Genomic DNA, 21,353 nt, shown 5'->3' with positions numbered 1-21,353 from the left:
CATCTAACTATTTAAGATGATGAAAACTCAGTATTACCCCAGCTAAAAAAACCTGAGATCTTTAGCTTATATGTTCATTCAGAAAACAGCTGGAGATGAGCCAAGAAATCCATAAAAGGGTGTGGAACCTGGCTGCAGGGAGGCAAGGGTTGATTTCAAGGAAATCCACACCTGCACACCAGGCTCCACAGCTGTGCAGTTACAAATTCAGGAAGTCTCATAGTGCCTGTGCCATCTCACCAACTTTTTGGTGGGATGCAATCAAATGGTCTGGAGATAACTAGAATGGAAGAAGCTCTCCCTCTACTCCTAGCTAAACTGAGGGAGCATTCAGCCTCCCTTCCTCCACTTGAATCTGGGAAAATGAGCTGCTTCCCTCTTTCCTCTCCAGCTTCAGAGACTGAAGAAGCCCATTAAGGTCAGCAGAAAGGAGAGCAGCAGAAAGCAGCACTACAGAGAAGCAGACAATGAAAAACTTAGAATTTCTGATGCTGCAGAAAAAACCCCAAACTGACTGAAAAAGAAGAAACCCTGACAACAAAAACAGGTATCTATTGTCTTTTCTTCAGCCTTCAAGTGATTTTCAACATGCACACAACCTCCACCTCCCCCCATCTCCTTCTTCCTGAGAAAAGAAGCCCTGCCAGGTCTTTCCAGCCTCCCAAAGCTCCACTGGCCAGGAAATGAACAGGCACCTCATGTCAGATCCAGGTCCCCCCTGCCACCACAGATGGGCCAGTGTTCTGCCTCACCAGATAGGAATGACACAGTGCCACATGATGCCACTGGCAGCTTTTCTGCCTCCATCACTGGCTCCTCCCAGCATCATGTATGAGATATATGAATATGCAAGAGGCTATTGGTTTTGAGAGTTAATCCTTGGTTAACATGTGTGCTTTTGGGGCTTAACTGCCCAGGAAGCATCCAGACAGTCCATATTTCTTTGCTTTTTATTGTCCTAACCCTGATTGTCCAAATTCTTATTCCTGTAACTTTTATTACTATTTTTATAACCATTTCATTAGTATTAAACTTTTAAAATTTTAAAAACAAGTGATTGGTGTTTTCCACAGCAACAACCAGCCTGGCCACCCAAGTGTGACAAGTGACTCCACTGCAGCTCCTGCAGGAGAGCTGCCAAGGCACTGCTCTCCAGCAGCTCAACAGCCACACAAACTTCTTACCTCCAATTCCCTTTCCAAAACAGCCACAGGAAGGATGTGGGAACACCAGAGTCCCTACCCTGGTTGCCTTCCTGTACTCAAGCACTGCACCCAGGGTTTGTGTAAAACTGCCCTGATTAGCAAGAAGTTTGGCTGTAGAACTGAACTACCACAATCAAATAATTAAAGGCAAGGATAGCTGGAGCCAATCTAACACAGACTTCCTAATAAATGTAATTATGGTATTTCTATAATGCCTTTTGGGGGTTTTCTACCTTCTAATTAGCCCCTGGCAAGCAAGAGTGCAGACACAGTGCTTAGAGATCAGAGCAAGGCTCCTCCACAAAGCTGCTCTCATTTGGCTTAGGACAGCAGGACAGAGCAGACCTTTGGACTGTTGATCTGTCAGTTATTTCTGGTTTATTAACAGTATTTGTAATGATTTATCCAATAGAGACAAAGGACTTCTGCAAAAATGTCCAAACCTTGTACAAAAAAGTGGCAGTACATCCATTCCACCACCTGCTGATTTGGAGTAAAAGTCCATATAGTCCAGGCATCTAAATATACCTAACTCTTACTAGGTGTAACTACTTATTATCCTGACTTCTAAAGCATGCTTTCAAAGAGGTTACCATAATTATCCTATTTAAAAATTTATCACTAGAGAAATATTTCCTATATCTCATCCATCTGGTGGTGTCTTTTGAGTTACTTTGCTTTTTTCATTTAAATCATGCTTTTATCAAACTCAATGAAATTGGTCTTGCTATCCTACACCAATCTCTGAAACCTACAATCTGTTTCCCGACTTTTTCCTGCAGCTCCTACTGTTTTAACCTCCAGAAACTGCCTCTTCTCCATTCATCTACCCAGAATTAAAGCCAGACCACAGCAAGATTAATGAATATAATACCAAGCAGTCCTTTTAGGTACTGGTCATTACTGCTGTGCCTAAGAGCACAGACAGCCCTGCCAGTCAAAGTTACAAACACTTAATGCATGTCTCATGTATTTAAGGACTTTACTTGGCCCCAGTGGTATTTATTGACTTTTGGAATGGGGAGAGCAGGGCTCGGGGTGAAGAGAATCCTCAAACACAACTACCAATTCTACAATTTGCAGGACAAGTTTAGGAAAAGGAAGGTCTCAGCTGGTTTTCAAAAGAAAATAAAGTACTTTGGGATTAAAAAAAAAAAAAAAAGGTGTAAGAGATGGCTCTAGCTCACCTAGGAAAGGAAGAAAAAGCAGCCAAAAGAGGTTCTGGCCCTGCAAACCTGCCCAGCTGGAGAACACAAAGTAGAGGGCAAAGCACAGACAGTAGGGCTTAACAACTCATCACCTGAAGGGTCTCTTTGAACATTTATTTTAGGGCCCAAAGGTTAAATTACTTCCTCAGCAACAAAGGGGAGTTGGAGGGGGTGCAAGGGGTGGGACACATTGCCAGGCCTAGAGGAGGGAGCACTGGAGCTTCTGCAGGCACCGCTGCAAACACAGCCACGTGTGAAACTGCACAGCTTTGCATTGAGAAAACTCAGCCCAGAGCTCTTCCCTTTTAACACAGCTTTACCAACAATACCTCACACAGGAAAGCTCAGTATTTAATGTGCTTTCATTTTCCAAGACTAAATTTATAAAAACCCACTGCATCAGCAATGGAAACAATTCCACCCACCTGAGGAATGCCCCTGACTCTGAAGAGCAATCACCCAACACAAGATTCCCAGTTGCCTCCCTTGCTCTTAAGATCTTGTACAGCTGTTCCTCAATCCAAACAATTCTTTTCTGCTATTTTCTGTTTTACTGAATTTCACCCAAGAGAGAATGGATTCACAGAAGCAAACTTGAGTGTGGCTTTAGGCACATCTGCAATGCACAACCAAAGGAGAACAAGACACAGCACAAAGGGGTTCTGTTAGGGATCAAATTGCTTTTTCTGTGGTGAATGGAGCACCTCCTTATATAGAAAACAGCTAAAGGCCAGTGGAACAACTCCCACAAAGAGCTGCTACCTTAGAGAAGGTACATCATGGTTCAACTACCAGAGTTAACAAGCATTCTCTTTCAGCTTTGAGGTTTTATTTTGGTTTTGAGGTTTTTCTCTTCCTATTTTTTTACCAAAATAAGATTTTCTGCCCAGTACTCATTCTAGATATCAATAACATTTTATCTACATCCTCAACTGCTTTCTTAAGTACTTGTGGTCACTTCAGAAAATTTCAGTTTCTGGAACACTTCTAATTCCACTTTCTGAACTTCACATATAATCTGCCACTTTTATTACATGTACCACGTTTGTTTTCCCTTTGTTTTCTCCCATGCAGAGGAGAAAACAAAGGATGACCTTGGGGAAGTCCAGCACAAGTTCATGTATTATTTAAGTTGAAGACAAAGAGAACAACTCAGCTGATCCTGCAACTCATGCTCAGGTTTGCCCCACAGCCATGCAGTGTCACATACTACAGTACTGGAATGCACCTGATGCTGGCCACCAAAATGCAAAGAACACACAAATTTTTGTGCAGTATTTTGAAAGTCCACTAAAAGTAACCAAGTAGAGCTGAACATGACTGAAGTTAAACACTGGCCACAAAGTTTGGCTGGGGTTGCAGAGCTTCCTCAAATTTTAAACTTTGATTCCTCATATCCTGGGAAAAAAAAAACAGTATTGCTTATTTGTCATTTCATTCCATGCAAGTAGTGAGAATATTGAAGGGAAATAAGAGCTCACTTGCACAAAAGCATCAAGAAGTCTCAGAGTTTGGACTCTGGGCATTGCAGTTTTCTGCTTTATTCTCCTTGGATGGTTTCTGTGTTATTCACAAGTGGAAGGTGGGAGAGAGATTACTTTCTTTCACCCACATTTGTTTCAATTCTCCATTTCCATTTTTACCTGCACTTCTTCCACGGCAGAAAATTGCTTCATGCACCATTGCTGAGAAGACAAACACAATCTCCTCTAGAAAAAAGATTTATAAAATGTATTTCTAAAGTTCATACATCTTCCTGCAGGTCTCTTCTTTACCATTACATCATATGCTGAGGAAACCTTCCTTTCAGTTAATACTCAAAAGCCAATCAATGCCTGCATAATTTAAAAGCATAAACTACTGTGTACCATCTACAGATTTCCACTTTGAAAGAGTAAAATTCAAATGGAACCATAATAACAGGAGAAATATTTTCCAACAAGAGTAACCCTAGAAGATAAATTTAGAGAAAAATCATCAAATATGACAGGTCAGTATGAAACACCAAATGAAGGCAGCATTTTACAGATATCTGACAATTTACTTTGAGCACTATTCCTAGCAAGGGTCAACACAACTGAAAGGATAGAGTTCCCTGCTACTGAACTGCAGGGCACAGCAACAATAAATCCATTCTCATCCAACAGCTGTCAGCTCCTTTGCTGTACCTCAGCCTCTCAAACATGTGGGAGTTCAGTTCCCTGGAAAAGGCACCCAAACTCTCAAACTGTGTGTAATTCCCAAAGGACTGCAGCATCACTTCCCCAAATTTAATTTACTTATGAGGGAAGCACCAGAGCAATCACCTTGTTATGTCTTTCCTAAGAAACTGCTGCAGAAAAGCTGCTGTGTTTCAGAGCTGGCCTAATTGGGGATTTAGTGCAGGTGTCCACATTCTGCTTCAACAGAGGCAACCCCACCTGATGCAGACACTTTAAATCCAGGGAAAGAGGGACAAATGGTTACACATTTCCTACTGCTGCTTTCAGGATTACCCAGCAACAGTCCCAAACTTTCCAAGACCTAGATCCAACCTGGAAAGGTCACTTGGCAACTTAGAAACTTGTCTAAAACAGTACCAATAAATGTTTTCACTGCTAAAATATAAGCTATTTTTGTTCTCTGCCAAAACACCCCCCCTGATCAAAGACTGCTGCTTCTGTAAATTTATGACATCCAAGGTCCCTATTTTCACACTTAATAAATGCCACTGTCAAAGCCCTGACTGAGAGACTACTATGGTAGGTCAGGTAAAACCACCAAATTGTATTTTAGAAATATTCCAGCCTTACAAAACTACCAAGACTGTGGTTATTACTGATAATTCCATGTATGTACCTCCCCCAGCACCTTATCTTTGCCCAGGCTGCTAGTTAGCAACTTGCTGTCAAGGCAAAAGGAAGGAGCAGCTATCACAACAGCAGCTGGCAGAGAAGCAGAGTTTCCTATCCATACTTGCTGTCACAGACTGGCATTTTCCAAATTCAGTTTCTTTTCTGGTTAGAAACATCGGCAGCATCTTTCTGAGTGAGCACTTGGCAACTTCACAGTGGAAGCCATAATTCTCACTTACCTTCTACACCACAAACCCACTCACTTCTAGAAGCTGACAACCAACACTTTCACCTGTCTTGCAGCCAAGATTTAAAAAAAAACTTGTTTGACACTGCCATCTCTTAGCTGGGTGCCCAACCTGATATGCACACATAAGACAACCAGTCTAAAGAAGGGTGTATTTCTTAAAAAAAAATAAATAAAAGCCCTTGAAAATCCTGCTTTGGGCTGTTCAGGGTTGGGTGGTCCAACAAACTGAGAGCCTTTGCCAGCACCTGGATATTTCAGCTATTTAGGCAGCTCTCCCTTTAGCATTGATATTACTGTTAATGCAGGTTTCTAAGACAACAAATCCAGCTGTTTAGATAGAAATAAAAGTGAACTGCCTGTCCACTCACCTCCATCCCAGTGAAATCTCCTCTTATGGCAAATGCAGGCCACTCTCTAAACAAATCACAGTCATGCACAGAAGAAAAATGTTTCCTCTAACAGCTGCTCACTTTGCTGTGAAATCATCAAATTGTCAGGGAAGCATACCCAGGCTCTCCTGCAGGATGGAGACCATCAATGCCCTCAGCAGCAGCCCAGGATTTCATGCTGCAGGCACCTCAGACATGTGAGGAAAGGGACAGCTCTTGACAGTCAAGGCACAAGAATTTAGTCCACAACCAAACAACTGGAAACAAGAAAAAAAAACCAAAAACTTGTCTCTCTGTGAAAATGGTCATTACTGGGAGAGGAGAGAGAGGGGATTTTATTAACAGATGTGACATACTACCTTGAGTCAGACAGAACCCAAAAAACTGCCCTAAAGCCAGCACCTTAAGGGAGAGCAACTACTGCCAAGCTGCTGTTCTACTTCACAAACAGAGCTTTAGTCTTGCATTAATATTTTGGCTACTGAAAACCTGCCATGCCTTTCCATTGGTAACCAGCAGCACTGCTCCACTTTCCCATCCAAAGGGGAGACTTGCACAGCTGCAAACCCCTGCAGACCTGGAAGGCTTTCATGGGGGTGTTACAGCAGCCTGGCCAAGGGAACAGAATCCTGGGCTGAAGAGCTGAGAGACTTTGAAGCTTTTTTGCCTCCAACTACAACATGTCTATTGTTCAGCACTTCAGCTCTGCTCCTTCCACCCTCCTTCCCCTCCCTGGGTCTCTCCCACCCACCACATCACCCTCAACAGGCACTCACTCCAGGCTAAAAAGAGTTACAAAAATGGCTTGTAAACAACCAGAGGGAGTCACAACCTTTATCTTCTGAGAAATCACTTCTGTCCCATGACAGTGACAAGGTCTCAGGGAACATGTGAGCTGAAGAAGAAAAGTCTTCCTTAGAAAATTCCTCAGCTCAAGCACCACAAGGCAGAGTCTTTTAATGCCTTTGCCCTCCACTGGGCTTACAAACATCCTCCCTTGGGATTTTGATTACACAGTTTACTGCCTTTTGATGCTGCAACTACTAATTTAGAAATAAAGAATACAAATCTTAATATTCTTCTATTCAATCATTACAGCACTGAAGCACAGTTCCTGCATTTGAAGAGACTCAGCAAGGATTTAGATACAGCCACACTAACTCCAATTTCTCCCTGTTCTTTTGTTTTCTGTACATTTTAGGAAATGTCCTCAGCCTCAGGTTTCACAGACAGTGACAAGCAAGTACAAGGTAAGCATTACATTTTTACTTGCTGCATTTTTCACAGCATTTTGCTGAAGAAACATTTGTGATTCCCTTCAAAGTTTCTCACCAGAAAAGGAGACAGAGGAAGGAGATGTCTACACTTGATTTTTCCCCTTTTGAATCATTCAGGACAACACAGGCTAAAAAATTTGAACCTGGAATTTTCTTAATTTCTTGCAGTTGCAGAAAATAATTCAAATTGGAAAGGAACTCAGATTTCAAGTTTTGTTGCAAAAAATCACAGACAACTCTGTGTTTATGTTTTTTGTTAATAAAGCAGAATTTATGTTACTTACAGGCCAGGTGGTGCTCCTGGCCATGTCACAGGAGGGAACAGAAGACAGCACAGTCTCCAGGAACAGGACACTCCTGCTCTGGGGGCAACTCTGCTGGCACCAGCTACAGCAGCCTCAGAGCAAAACATCAGAGTGAGCTTCAACACAGCAAGTCTAAATTTTCAGTCTCTTTATTTTGAAGATACCTAGAAACGTTACTTTAGAAATCAATTCAAGACAGCAAGATTGTAAAAGTGGCAAACAGTACTTGGGATCTCACACTTTGCCTGCCTTTCCATTTGAGACTCACAACCACATTTTCCTTATTGGCTTCCAGGAGCAACTGGATGCTACTCAAGTGTAGAACAAGGGCAAAAGGATCATTCTTCCATTCAAAAATACTTCTGTTGTGTCACAGGATTAATGCATCCTATTAAATACACACACACATATATGACTACTCAGATCTCTATCACCAAATGAGTTAGTCTCACAGCTGTTGAACAGAAGAAAGTGAAAATCCTCAGAATTCTATTCTGGTCATTTTTAAAGCACCTAATGCAAACATTTAAATTGTTGTTCCTTTGTTAACTGAAAGAAAAGCCACTGATGAAGAACAATCTAGAATGAATCTGAAGTCAGAGCAAAGAACTCAGCAGAACATAGTCTGTGTTTTAATTTCAAAGATCAAAGAGGATGAAATCAGTTCCCCTTTAATCATGTAAAACATGGGCTATAACAATTGAAATGATGTTTTGAGTAGAGTTTGGTCACTCTTGTTATGAAAAACAATGGTCGTCTGTTCAGACCTTCATTATTTAGGCAGAATTTAAACTACTCATTAGAAAAAAGGTTCTTCAACATTCCTACAAAGTTGGAATTACAAGCTGTTGGAATTACAAGCTGGATCATCATTATTCAGAAAGACACCTGGGTTTACAGAGCTTTATCTCCCCATGTACTGCCATGAACTTGCTGCTTTCCTTCTGAGAGGATGAGATCAGGCAATCACTAAGCAGGAGTGACCCCCCTGAGGCAATAAACTCATCTCAAGACTGATTATTTCACTCATACTGAACACCCTGTGTGTTGTTATTTTATTACTTCATATTACAGAGCACTGAGTTTGATGGAAATTTGAAATCCACCTCTCAGGGTCCTTTAAGGTAAGTAAACATATCCCTTATTGGAAATGTAACACTGCTAGACATCCAACATCTCCTCTATCAGAGGAATAAATTTCCAGCGTAATCCTTCACAGCTCTTAGCAGAATGTTATAAATCCATTCAAAACACTTCCCTCATCTTGATGGTGTTTCAGCATCTCCAGGCAATTAAATCAAGCTCTTCATAATGCAATGACAGCTAAAGCTTCACTGGCATTTTAATCCATTTCTCAAGTTCCTGCTGATCACACCAAGCCCTGCAAGGTAGGACCAAGAACTCCCCACACACTTCTGCCTTTTATCCAAGCTTGGCAGTTGAGATATGCAAACAGAGTTCAGAGCTAAAGCTACCTATGTTACTGCCAGACACAGATAATCAGAAATAATCTACCTTCTACCTCCATGTGCTCAAGGGAAACCCACCTGAGTGTTCACCCATATTCCCACAGAAGACCTGACACAATGCAGCTCCAAGAGATTGATAAAATGGGAGCAACACCTAACACAATATTCCTGACACTTGAAATCACCCTGGGTGTGGTGACAGGGCAATTCCTGACATGGGAGCCACAAAGATTTTCAACACAAACAGCAAAACCAGGGGCAGTCTCAGCCTGACTCACTGAGCACTTCTTGCCTAAAAAGGAGGAACAAAAAGCCCAATGAAGTCATTTTCCAGAAGGAAACACAACAAAGTTCAACAGATCAGGCCACCTCAAATGCACTTCTGCACATCCAGCACACTGTTGTACCTGGAAACAACCCAGAACACTTCAAATGTGAAGGACTGATGATTGCCTGACATCTGCTCTGCCTTCTGAGATAAGAAAGAAAATTATGCAAAAAATATTGTGAAATACCAAATGCAGCCTCAATAGCAGCAGCAGAGCTGTTTCCTCACTGCTGTGGCAGGACAAAAGGAACTGCTCTTCACACTACAACACATTTCCTGCCTGCAAAATAATACATTCACCTAAAGGGACTTAACTTAAGGAAATATGTCTAGGGAACCCCCAGAGTAGGAAGATAAAGAATATTACTGTGTTAAGGGTTCAGTTTCTGCATAATGCTAGCACACTGTCTATACTAGAGACCAGGCAAACCAAAACTCAAAAATTTCAGTTTTAAAGCCTTGAAACTGCAGAAAACCCTACAAATCTTCACTCATATAATTTGTGTCTTAAACAGTAAGAATTCAGGGGAAAAAATTCTTAGGACTGTTGGTGCATTTGATTAACTTCAGCCAACAGAAGTACTGCTGCAGTGTGCCCAGGTGACCACAGCTCCACAGCAGCAGCATGATGCTGGATCTGCTGCTCCTGTATCCTGACTGCATTTTATTTCCTGCACAGAGAAAGGTAATCAAAGCCCTCTTTATGATCACACACCCCAAAAAAAAGAGCAACCTTGATTCCGTGAAATTCACCCTGCTTAACCCAGACAGACCAAAACCAGCTTGTTTCACACACTTTTGAAGGCTCTCTGCAAAAGCAGCTTCACTATCCAGTGGGCTTCTGACACCATGATCTGATTTTGTGCAGACTTTCCACCTTATTGTTCACTTCCAGGTAATACTTAAAACACCAGTGAGCTGCTACCTGATCCTCCTGAGCCAGTTTACAAGGATAAGCAGATGCAACAATCACCACCAACCATTTAACTGCAGGGGTTTGGTTTTCCAGAAATGCAGCTGGACATGAGACACTGAGTGTTTCAGCTATTTCAGCTACTGACACTGTGAATTCAGCTACTGCCTGCATCCTCTGAGCTTTTTCTTTTGATCAGCCCCTAAACACTAACAGTTAGAGGGGAGACCAACACACTTCATTCTTCAGGAAATTCCAGTTTTCATTCCTTGGAAAGAATCCAAATAGATAGAATGTTAAATCTTTAAAAGATCCATCCTGAACCTTATAGGTAAGATCTGTCCTAATCCCTAAGACAAACCTCCCATCCATCTTAAATTTCAAAACAGAGCTCAGACACCCAAATGGATTTACAACTTACTAAAGATTTAGAGCACACTACTAGGACAACAAAAAACTAAGCAGATAAGGTTGCTAAAGCTAGAGTACTATATAAATAAGAGAGGGTGTTCTAAAATATCCACACTGTTCCCATTATCAGTATTATGGATTCATAATTCTGCCCAGAGGGACACTAATCAGAAAAAAAGAAACAAAAAAAAAAAAAAAAAAAAAAGAAAAGAAAAGAAAAAAGAGGAAAAAAAAAAAAGAAACAAACAAATAAACAAGAAAAGAAACAAAAAAGGGGAAAAAAAGGGGAGACCCAGCAACTTCTGCTAGCATCCAAAAATGAACAGCAGCACACCATGCCTCAGAAACTTTACTGTTCATTTTGGTAAGGCAACAATGTTCTGGAAGGTATTTTGTGGTTCTGTTTTTTTGTTTGGGGTGGTGGTGTTGGATTTTTTTCCTAGTTTTTAGAAAAATCTTGACTCTCTACTTCAGCACCTCCAGTCTGATTTTAATAATTTGAGCGTGTACACTCCTGAGCAGGACATGAAAAATCCCACAAGGTTTCATCTCTATTAAAATGAAAGAAGAAACTAATAACCCAACTGTTATAAAAATATGAAAGCTGTAATAAAAGAGAGTCTGTCATGTTATCCATGTGGCATGGAGTATCTGTCACACTGCAGACAGAAGCTAACCTTCAACAGCCACATGTCAAATCCCTGACACACCAGTGAGTGATGGAAACCTGGCAGGTTGTTAGTGACATCAGCATGAACAAGGTTCTATGGAATAATCAAAACAGAATTTTAGATGAATCACCTTTAAAAGACCAAACCAACCAAACAAAAAAAAAAAAAAATAAAACCTCACAGAAATAGGTATTAACCCTGAAGAGCTGCAGCCCAAGAGTTTAGCTCCAGGTTGCTGTTCTGCATGGCCTGATCCTACAGGGAATTCCTAAACTTGACTGCAGAATGACAGGATGGGACCCCAGGACACAAAACCCTTGGAAAGGCAGAAATGCATTCCCATCCCCTGGACAAAGCCACTGGATCTTAGAGTTTGCTCTACCTGTGGTTTCTCCCACACCACCCTATCCAAGCACTCACACACATCAAATGTCCCCATGTATCTGACTGCAGAAATGAAAAAAAAAAAAAGCAGTTTTAAAATAATCTATCTATCTCTCACACTGAAATTTCTTTGCTATTTGCTCATCTTTATCCAGCTACAAATCTGATGTTCAATACCTCAGGGTATTTACCTAAGGGTAAATTGGTTGAATCACTTTGATTTCAAAGTATCTGCCTTAACTCTGATTTAAACAATCTGTTCTGATCTTGCATTGTATTTGCACTTTCTAGAACACTTCCTGAAAAGAAATACAGATTCCTCTTGGCAATGTTGTGTAGGGGGGTATTTTTGGGTTTGACTGATTGGGAAGCTACTCTATAAACACTTTTTTATTTTACTATTTGTAAGTTTCTTACATTAGTATCTTCTTTTTCTCCTCAGTATTTGACTAGACATTTTTTAGTGAATATTTCATATTCATTAGCTGTAAAACACTTTATAAACAGGGCAAAAGAAATTATGTAAATAATAAAGTAAAAGTAATAAAAAAAGTCTTTTTAAGCTGAAATCAAATTGTTCTAAATAAAACTCATTGGTGAATTTGGTTGTATACATGCCACAAGTTTTCTTAGGACAGATGTGATTTTCATACCCTCTTGTTATTGACAGATCAAATGAAGAAAAAGCTTTGCAGCTTTTGTAGTTTCTCACCTTTGACTCCACAACTCCCAGAACCATGAATGAAGATGTTTTGTGTCTGCTGGAAAGTGACTCCTGTCAAACCAGTTCTGTGCTGCAGTAATTTCTCTGCAGGCACTTCCACCTACTCTGTGGATATTCTTTCTTCAAAGTTACAGACACAATTATATCTTGAATATTATAATTTAATTAAAAGTTACTAGACTATGAAAAAGGTAAGGCCTGAATATTTCAAATCCAAATTAATTCTCCTTTTAATTTTTCATTTTAACCTCATTTTGTTTTCCAAAAAAATTCTTCCCCTCTTCTTCATCCTTTTACCCAGAGTGTGTTTCCATCCCAGGGACCAGCACTCACTGTGTGCCACCTCACCTTCCCTTCTCTAAATTCTCTCCAGGTCTTACTCATCCAGGCAGTGTGGCCCATGAATCACACTACAGCCTCTGCTCACATGATGAGCCCTGAGGTTTGTGCACTGCTGCACAAACAAGTCCAGGCAACCTCTGGCTTTGAGGATGAGCATTCCTGCTGCTGCTGCCCCTGTGCCAAGTACACCCTCCCTCTGCTCTGCTCCAGCCCCACAACACCCCCAGGAAAGCAAGCACAGGGAACTCTACATGGCAGGTAAGAGCCCTGGGCTCTCTGCTGGCACCTGGAGCAGGTTCCTGTTGCACACCTCAGTTTGCAGCTGCTTGTTAAAGCCCCGTGTGCTGCACTGCACAGGGCAGTCACAGCCACCTTCTTTTCAGATCTTTCAGGCTCTCCAGGATTTCTCCATTCTTCACCCACTGCATGTCCCCATTACAGACTAGTCACAGTTCAAGAGAGTTTGGATCTACCTACTTATTTTTTCTTACTCATTCCAAATTCCAGTATGAATAAAGTCACACTCCACCCAAACCCACTCCACTACTCTAAAAGCAGGGCAAATTGTCACTGAATGGCAGAAGGAAATTAAGTATCTGAAAATGTTACACAGTAGTATCAGGAACCACCAAAAATAAAACATTCCCCAGTTCAGGGATTTGGCCAAAAGGAAACTTTAGAGCCTTACATGCAGCCTGGCTGAGGAGACCCCCAGCCCATCTGCCATTCCCTCAGGAGGAGAAGTATTTTGCCACAGAAGTGTTGCAACCAACAGCATTTCAGAGGGGCCTCAGAGCACAACACCAGAGCTGTCCAACTGGGTGACACCAACAGCCAGCCAAGAATTCTTGGAGAGACATCACCCTTCCCAGCTTGGTAAATAATGACATGAGTCACTGTTTTGAAGTGCTACATTTTGTACATCACACAAACAGGACATTACAGAAAATCCCACCACACAAGGGGATTTACATTTCTACACAAAGCCTGTCCAAATGCTTATGTGACATTCTTGAAACAAAGCAATTCCTCTCACCAAACCTCAGTGTCAGCAAAAAGAGCAATTTCCTCCTCCTTGGGCTCACTTCTAGAAAATACAGAAAAGGAGACAGAATGGCCAAGTTGTGACCCAGTGAGTCCCATTTTATTGTTGAGGGATTAGCAGCACTCAGGGAAAAGCCACTGTTGGAGTCTTTGCCAGCTGATTTGAAAACTGAAAACAACAGGTTTCACCTGCTGATACAGCTCAGAAGGACATGGCCACCACAAAAAACCCCATCACAAATACAAAACCAGCTGCGGGTGTGCAGCTCCAAAGCCCCTCAGGTGATGTGCTACCCAGGCACAAAAGGCAGGTAAAAATCTCTGTGCTAAGCAGGACTGTGACTGCTTCCATGACTTCTCAACTCCAGGAAAATCCTTGACATCTGCTGTGCTGCCAGAGCCCAGCACAGCCCAGAGCAGCCCAGGCTGTTCCAGCTGTGCTCCATGCCTTGCACCAGCCTGCACTAGCCCAGGGCAGACAGGCACAAGTTTAAGGCACAGAATCACACCTGGGGTTCTTCTGTAGTTTCTCCTAAAGGAGAAGATGTTCTTCCTAAGGGAGGTATTTAAACAATTTACTAACCTGGCAACAAATCACAGCACAGGGGAAAGAAAGAGCTCTCATTAGCTGAGAATGATGGTGTCGAGGATCAGGCAACACACTGCAAAATGCAAAATGCACATCTGCACACAGGGACAAGTCTCCAGAGCCAGGAGCACCCCCTCAGTGCCACGAGCTAAGCAGCTCTCCTGAGGTTTATCTTTCTAATCTTCACCTGGTAGAAAAGAGGTCCACTGTCCTATTCCTTGTGTGAGTGTCCCAAAGCCACTCAGCAGGACTTCCCATGATGGGCTGCTGTGGATGTGTGCTCAAACACAAGCAGAGAAGAAGTATCTGCATGGTCTTACCAGCTACCACACTTTTTCCCTTTCCTAATTTCAGCAAAAAGAAAGTGATGGTGATTTTTCTCTTTATCACACATTCAAACATGAGATGGACAAACAGGACCTGATGGAAGCTTTCCAATGAGTGCAATCTCACAGGCATTTAAATTTCATTTACAATTTCTTTGCCACAACATATTACTTAACTTTATTAGGCCCTGTAACATTTCAACACTACATTACATCCCAGAGAGCCAATTCTATCAGAAAAAGGCATAAAGAACCAAGAATTATTTCTCTTTGTTCATACAAGATTTCACTGTGGCAAAGCAAAAGGGAAGAAGAGAGAGCTCATTCCTTCCCAGGGAGACCACAGCAAGCACTGGAAGACAAACTGGTGCATAAAGGCAGAGAACCAGAGATTGCCCATGTTCATCCAAACCTCACAGCCTGTAAAAGCTGAATAAAAAACTTATTCTGAGCTTTTAACAAAGACTCAAAAACGGATAAGACTTTTGGGGCCTTGTAAACAAGCTGAGGAGGGAGGAGTCACTAATAAAGGCACCATGGGAGAAACAAGTCTTGTATATCACTTTTCATAATTTCAAGCACTGCCACTGCAAGAACTTCTGGATATTCACCCCCTTAGAGCACTGGTACTGTCCTGGATATACAAAAGCTTTGAATAAAGTAGACAGAAATTTTGGATGTGAAGAACAATTTCCATGATCTCTACTGCTGCATGTAAAAATGAGTAATTTCTATTCATTAGCCTGGCCAGAAGAGTTTCCTGATGTGAACAATTTTAGTTAATGAGCTGCATACCACCCTGTTGCCTAAAGTCGACTGAATTTCAACCTCAAACTTCTGCTTTGCAACGCATGAGCTTTGCCAAAACCTAAATAAAGACTTGCAGTGTGAAATTTACATTAACCGAGATGAAGATAAACAAGAGAGCAAGCTTAAGAAATCCTCCACGGTATAAAAAATCACCCGACCTGCAAGAGCCACGACATCCTGTGCTTACTAGACCACGGCAAGCAGAGTGAAGTCATTTAACCAGAGAAGGGAGGTGTCAAGCTCAGAATCTCTGGAGAGCCTCTGAGAGCCGCACCAGAGCGAGCACTGGCAAGAGGCACCTAAAATCGGCCGTTCCCTCCCCAAACACACGGCAGGCAGGTTACACTTTAAAAACACACCCCGGGCTGATGAGCGCGGTGCCGCCTGCCCGTTCTCCTCCAAGGGCATTTCAGACAATGGAGCGGGGATGACCCCGCGGGGCTGGGGCAGGCGGAGGGGCCGTGCCCGTGTCACACAACAACACAACAGGTGCTGCTGCTGCTGCTGCTGCTGCTGCTGCTGCTGCTGAGCCGGGCGCGGTGCGGGGCCGGGCTGGCGCTCCCGCCGGGCGCTCCCGGCCCCGCCGCGCTCCCCGCCCGCCCCGCCCCACTCACCGAGGCCGCCGCTGTCGTGCCGGAGCCCGGCGCGGCTCCGCTCCTCCGCTATGGCCCGCAGCATGTGCCGCAGGGAGCGGTCGGGCTCGCCGTCCGCCTCGCCGTCCCTCCGGGCACAGGCCATGCTGCCAACGCCGCCGCCGAGCTCATGTCAGGCCGCCGGGCGGCGGCACCGGGACTCCGGCTCGGCAAGGACCGGGAGCCCTCCCGGTCCCGCTGCCCGGCCGCTTCTCCTGGGCACGGTCCCCGCCGGCCCCTCCCGGGACACGGCGGTGGCTGCCCCCGCCCGATCGCTGCCCGGCCGCGCTCCGCCGCTTCCTGCTGCCGCTGCGGCCGGGCGGCACCGGCACGGCCGGCACAGCCCCGACACGCCCACGGGGCGGGACCGCCACCCGCCGTCATCCCCGGCAACCCAGCCCGCATCCCTGACAGCAACCGGCATCCTGGGAAACCCGTCTGCGTCCCTGACATCAGCCAGCATCCTGAGAAACCTTCCTGCATCCCTGACAGCAACCGGCATCCTGGGAAACCCGTCCTGCATCCCTGACAGCAACCGGCATCCTGGGAAACCCATCCTGCATCCCTGACAGCAACCGGCATCCTGGGAAACCCGTCCTGCATCCCTGACATGAGCCAGCATCCTGAGAAACCCGTCCTGCATCCCTGACATCAGCCAGTATCCTATGTCCCTGAAAATCCATCCTCTATCCTTGACATCAACCAGCATCCTGGGAAACCTGTCCTGCGTCCCTGACAATCCATTCTGTATCCTGGGAAACCCATCCTGCATCCCTGACATCAGCCAGTATCCTGGGAAACCCATCCTATGTCCCTGAAAATCCATCCTCTATCCTTGACATCAATCAGCATCCTGGGAAACCCATCCTGCATCCCTGACAATCCATTCTGTATCCTGGGAAACCCATCCTGCATCCCTGACTGTCACTATAGGACGGACACAAAATAACACAACATGGACACACAGCTCTTCAGAAGGGTAAAAAGAGAACATTTAATTTCTGACTCCAATAGTTATAGATTTCCAAAAGTGACAGTGGGTTGGAGGGTGAAAGTGCCACCTCTCCAATGACACTGGACAAACCAACAGTCCATTAAATTTCTCTTCCTCCATAAAAGAATGCAAAACAATATGTTATTTACATAAAGTGTGTAAGAAAGTTCGTTACAAGAATGTGAACATCAGAAGGCTTGGAAAAACTTAAAAAACCAAGGTGACACTGACAATCCATCCTGCATCCCTGACATCAGCCAGCAGCCTGGGAAACCCTTCCTACATCCCAGGCAACTCACATAGTCCCCCATCCCTGATATCTAATGACTGTTTCTGGTCAGGCTTTCTGAGCATCTCCTGGCACTGCAGGGAGATCTCTCCTGCCCACCCCACTGATGTCATGGATGAGCTGCTGCTTCCTTCTTGCTCTCCCGTTCCCATGTGTCCTCTGTGGGGACAAAGCCCAACCTAAGGTGTCTGCTGAAGTCTCTACCAAGACCTGCCACCTCTTCCTGAGCATTAGCACCTCTTGTGAACATCAGGAATTGATCTCAGGCAATAACCCAGCTTGTGCTGCACAGATTGGATCCCACGTCTTCCTGCAGATGGTGGTGGTTGTCCACTGCAGATTCCAACTATGGCCAAAACTTCCTCAGAAATTCACCATTTTCTAAGCCACTGTTGGAGAGCAATACCACCACCTTCTCAGTTCTCCTGCAAACAATTCATTCAACATTTTCTGTTTATAATATTTCTTTAGCCTCTCCTTAGTTCCTCAAAATACTGTAAAGGCTTAGGCAGACAATTCTTCTCTGTGAGTCCCATTTGAAAGGCCTTGCAAGTGGTGGTGGGGAGAAGCAAAAAGGTCAGAGGACTTCAAACATGAGTTGACAGCATTTGAGAGTTGGGCTTTTTACTACAGTATATTAAGAAAGAAAAATTATCAAATACTGCACCTCCATTCTCTGCCATGGCCCATACATTTAACCCATGTTGCCAATTCCACTTTGATGTCAGATTTTGACACCAGTGTATTAATAATCAGACACCTGCTGAATTCATGCCTTGGTTTGAAAAGACAGGTGAATCTTCAGGAAGGCAGGATCCTCCCTTGAAATAGAGAATGTAAACCCCCTCCTTCTGAAATATTATAATATTGAAATTAAGGGGCTCTCAGGCAAAGATATGGGAGTAGGAATAGCAATTCTTTATTAGGAAAAATAAAAATAAAATAGAAATGCAGTAATACAAAACAACACTGACAGAGTCAGAATAAGCCGTGACACCCTGTGGGTCAGGGTGGTGGCAGCAGTCCCACTAAATGGTGGCTGCAGCCCTCCTGCAGTGACAGCTGTGGTTCTGTTGGAGCAGGGATCCTGCAGAAGGGTGGAGTTTTCTTTGGAAGATCTGGTGGTGTAGATGGGCCTGGTCTTCTTCGGGAAATCTAGTGGGAAAGAAAGCTGCTCCTCTGTGAATCCAGTGGGAAAAAGCTGTCTCTGTTTGTCTAAATCTCAGATTATATCCAGGTAGGAATGTTTTGGTTCCTCCCCCTGGGTGGAGCCTCTCCCAATGGCATGCTGTAATTTTATCAGCCACGCAGTGACACTCACTGGCCCATTAACAAAAGATATCTCCTGGAGGGAGGATTGGTTGTAGAAGAGATAAAGAAAACTGTCCCACCTGTTTTTGATGGGTGGCCCAATTAACAGAAGATAACTGCCCCACCTCTAACAGGTGGCAATAGATTACACACCCCCAACCACATCTTGCATTTCCAGTCTAAGACAGGGCAATTTACAGTCACACACCAACATAGATGAGTATTTTCTGTGGAAGACCCTTCTGCTGAATTGGATAGAGGAGAGAAATTTGAAGTTGATGTAGCATTTTGCTAGTAAAATATCTAGTTCTTTCATAAAACAATGGAAAGCAGGGACATAAAATCTCAGGACTTAAGCACTTCTTCCCCGGTTAAATCTGACAGTTCTTTTTCTTGGAGAGAATGAAGTTTGCAGTCACATGTTAGCCCTGTAAATGCAACCATTTGAGTTATTTATCCCATGGGGAAGAGCAGAAGACTGTCCTGTACCTTTACCGTCCAAGCTGTCCCTGACATTGTCAGGAGGAACAACTCTCTCTGCTGGAGGAGTGACAGTCTCACTTCCCTCACATCATGCTGCACTCACTAAGGACTGGATGTCTTTCCCCTGCAGATTGCCTCTGGATCCCAGCAGCACTGTCATCTTGGGGGCACACAGGAGCACTTGTGTCACCAGCCAGCAGCCAACCTTACAGCAGTTTCACTGGAGTCTCCAGCAGTTCAGCCTCTCTGCTGTGCCCTGAACATTATCCATAAAGTTCCAGCCACCCTGGTTTAAAAAAAGGAGCCAAGGAAACCTGCTGCTGCCCTGTCCAGGCCTTTTATAAATGAAAAGGTATTCCTGTCCTTTCTTAGCTCCCCACTCTACCTTCTACCTTTCCTGGCTTCCATCAAAACACACCCATGCACACTAAATGCAGCTGCTTTCCTTCCTTTAGGTTTCCATAGCCAAATATACCTCCTAGCAGATCACAGCACTTGATCAGAAAACAGGAATAAAGTTTGTTTTCTTAAAGGGACACTTGACTAATTACCCTTAAGATCAGTTAGAATCCTAGAATGCTAATTGCTTTTGGTTTCTAAAGAACCCATGGTACATTGTAAAGCAAGAAACCACTCTGTCTACCCCAAGTAGAGAGAGGGGGCTTTGTATCTAATCTTGATATATTGGTCCTAAAGATCTTCTTCATCAACACCTAACACAACGTTATCACTGCAATGGGCAGCAGGAGCACTGTCTGACTGACCATCCATGCTCTCACTCAGTTCAGTGACACTCACAATTCTCTGTCTTACAAAGGGGTTAATGGGCGGTGTGGTCCTGAGCACTCTAAAAATCCTGAATGGCCCCAATCACCCTCCCCTGGGCTCTCCTTCCCCCCCCCCTCCAGCTGGGATCTCTATGTAAGCTCAGCCCTGAGGCCCCCTTGGAAGGAGTGGTGGTCTTTGGGTGTCTCTCAGCTGAGGCTGGTGTTCCTGTGGCCTTTGAGCTGTTTCATTAGCTCAGCCCCAGACCTGCCTCCAGCCCCTGCAGGCACCTTTGGACCTGGGCTCTGGTTTGCCCTGTTCCCTCACTGAGGTTCTGTCATGCTGAGCTGTGACCACAAAGGCCCTGCCCGCCTGGGAATGTCTCTGCAGGGAGGTTTTAGGCTGCACAGTGCCCTGACAATAGATCCCTGTGCTTTCTTATATAATAATGCACTTCATGTCCTGATGTAAAATGTGCATATTGATCAGCAAGATGGACAGGCTTTGGGGCAGAGGCTGGGCTGAATTAGTCTTTGTACCTTAGAATGTGTGTTCTATACAGCAAAGAGCTAAATACAAAGGCCTCAGGCTTATTAAAAATATCTGTCTGGCTAAATGTTGTGTGCTGTGCCTTTTTACACCAGTCAATGAGAGTCACCTTTGCTATGTGAAAGTCATGCAAGTGATTCATATGAGGCTGTATTTGTCTTTCTATATTTATTTTAGTAGTAGCTAATAGTGATGGCCTGCAGTGTGAGCTAATAGGACCACATGGGGTGTGAATATCTAATGGTGAAATGGAGTTTGCAAGGTAGAAAATATGAGTTTATTGAATGTAATGTGTAATGGCTGAGTCCTGGATTACCCACACCTGGCAGTCCTGACCCTGGAAAACCTGTGTGGCTGCTTCCAGCCTGTCAGAGCACTTGAGCTCTGCATCACTTGAGCACTTCAAGCTCTCCAAGTGCATAAACTATTGCAGGAGCAGACTTTGTAACTCTCAGGCTTTGGAAGTTCTATTCAACATGCAAAGTACCCCATTTTTCTCATGTGCTCTTTACTGATATAAGAAACTAAGATTAATAGCAGCTGTATGTAGCAAATGAATGTTATATCTAGCTTGAAGACACTGGGTATGAAATGCAGTTTTTTGAGGAAGAGATTAAGCAATTTAAAAATTCTAATCCTATTTTAGTCTCAAATTGGGGTATTGCCTATGGGTCAGTGGCCATCCAGGCATTTTATATGCAAAGAAGAATTCTGCTGTCTTTACTTAATTGCCTTTCTAACTGCATCAAAGCATTCTGACTTAGGACATGGCAGTCTGGGGCCTCTCATTATGAACTGTGTTAAATTGGCCAGCTTGAAAGATAAAAAAGTTACTTCTAGAACTTCAGCAC

The 21,353-nt window shown here is 43.8% G+C and overlaps 1 protein-coding gene across 4 annotated transcripts in view; it reads right to left on the bottom strand.

Annotated features, from left to right (window-relative positions):
* KIAA0930 (KIAA0930 ortholog) overlaps nucleotides 1–16,448 on the bottom strand; it is a 56,576-nt gene extending 40,128 nt beyond the window's left edge. For 2 of the 4 annotated variants that reach the window (XM_050970153.1, XM_050970154.1), the window contains exon 1: nucleotides 16,094–16,448. In XM_050970153.1, coding sequence (XP_050826110.1) covers nucleotides 16,094–16,217 — 124 coding nt within the window. In that variant the 5' untranslated portion in view covers nucleotides 16,218–16,448. The remainder of the gene's footprint in view (nucleotides 1–16,093) is intronic. The other 2 variants (XM_050970155.1, XM_009095106.4) reach the window with 2 other exon arrangements.
* Between the last annotated feature and the right edge of the window lie 4,905 nt (nucleotides 16,449–21,353).

This window comes from Serinus canaria, chromosome 1A (assembly GCF_022539315.1).
Source record: "Serinus canaria isolate serCan28SL12 chromosome 1A, serCan2020, whole genome shotgun sequence".
In the NCBI taxonomy this organism is placed as follows: domain Eukaryota; kingdom Metazoa; phylum Chordata; class Aves; order Passeriformes; family Fringillidae; genus Serinus; species Serinus canaria.
Note: the sequence above shows the minus strand (reverse complement) of the source record. Positions and strands in the feature narration are given on the sequence as shown.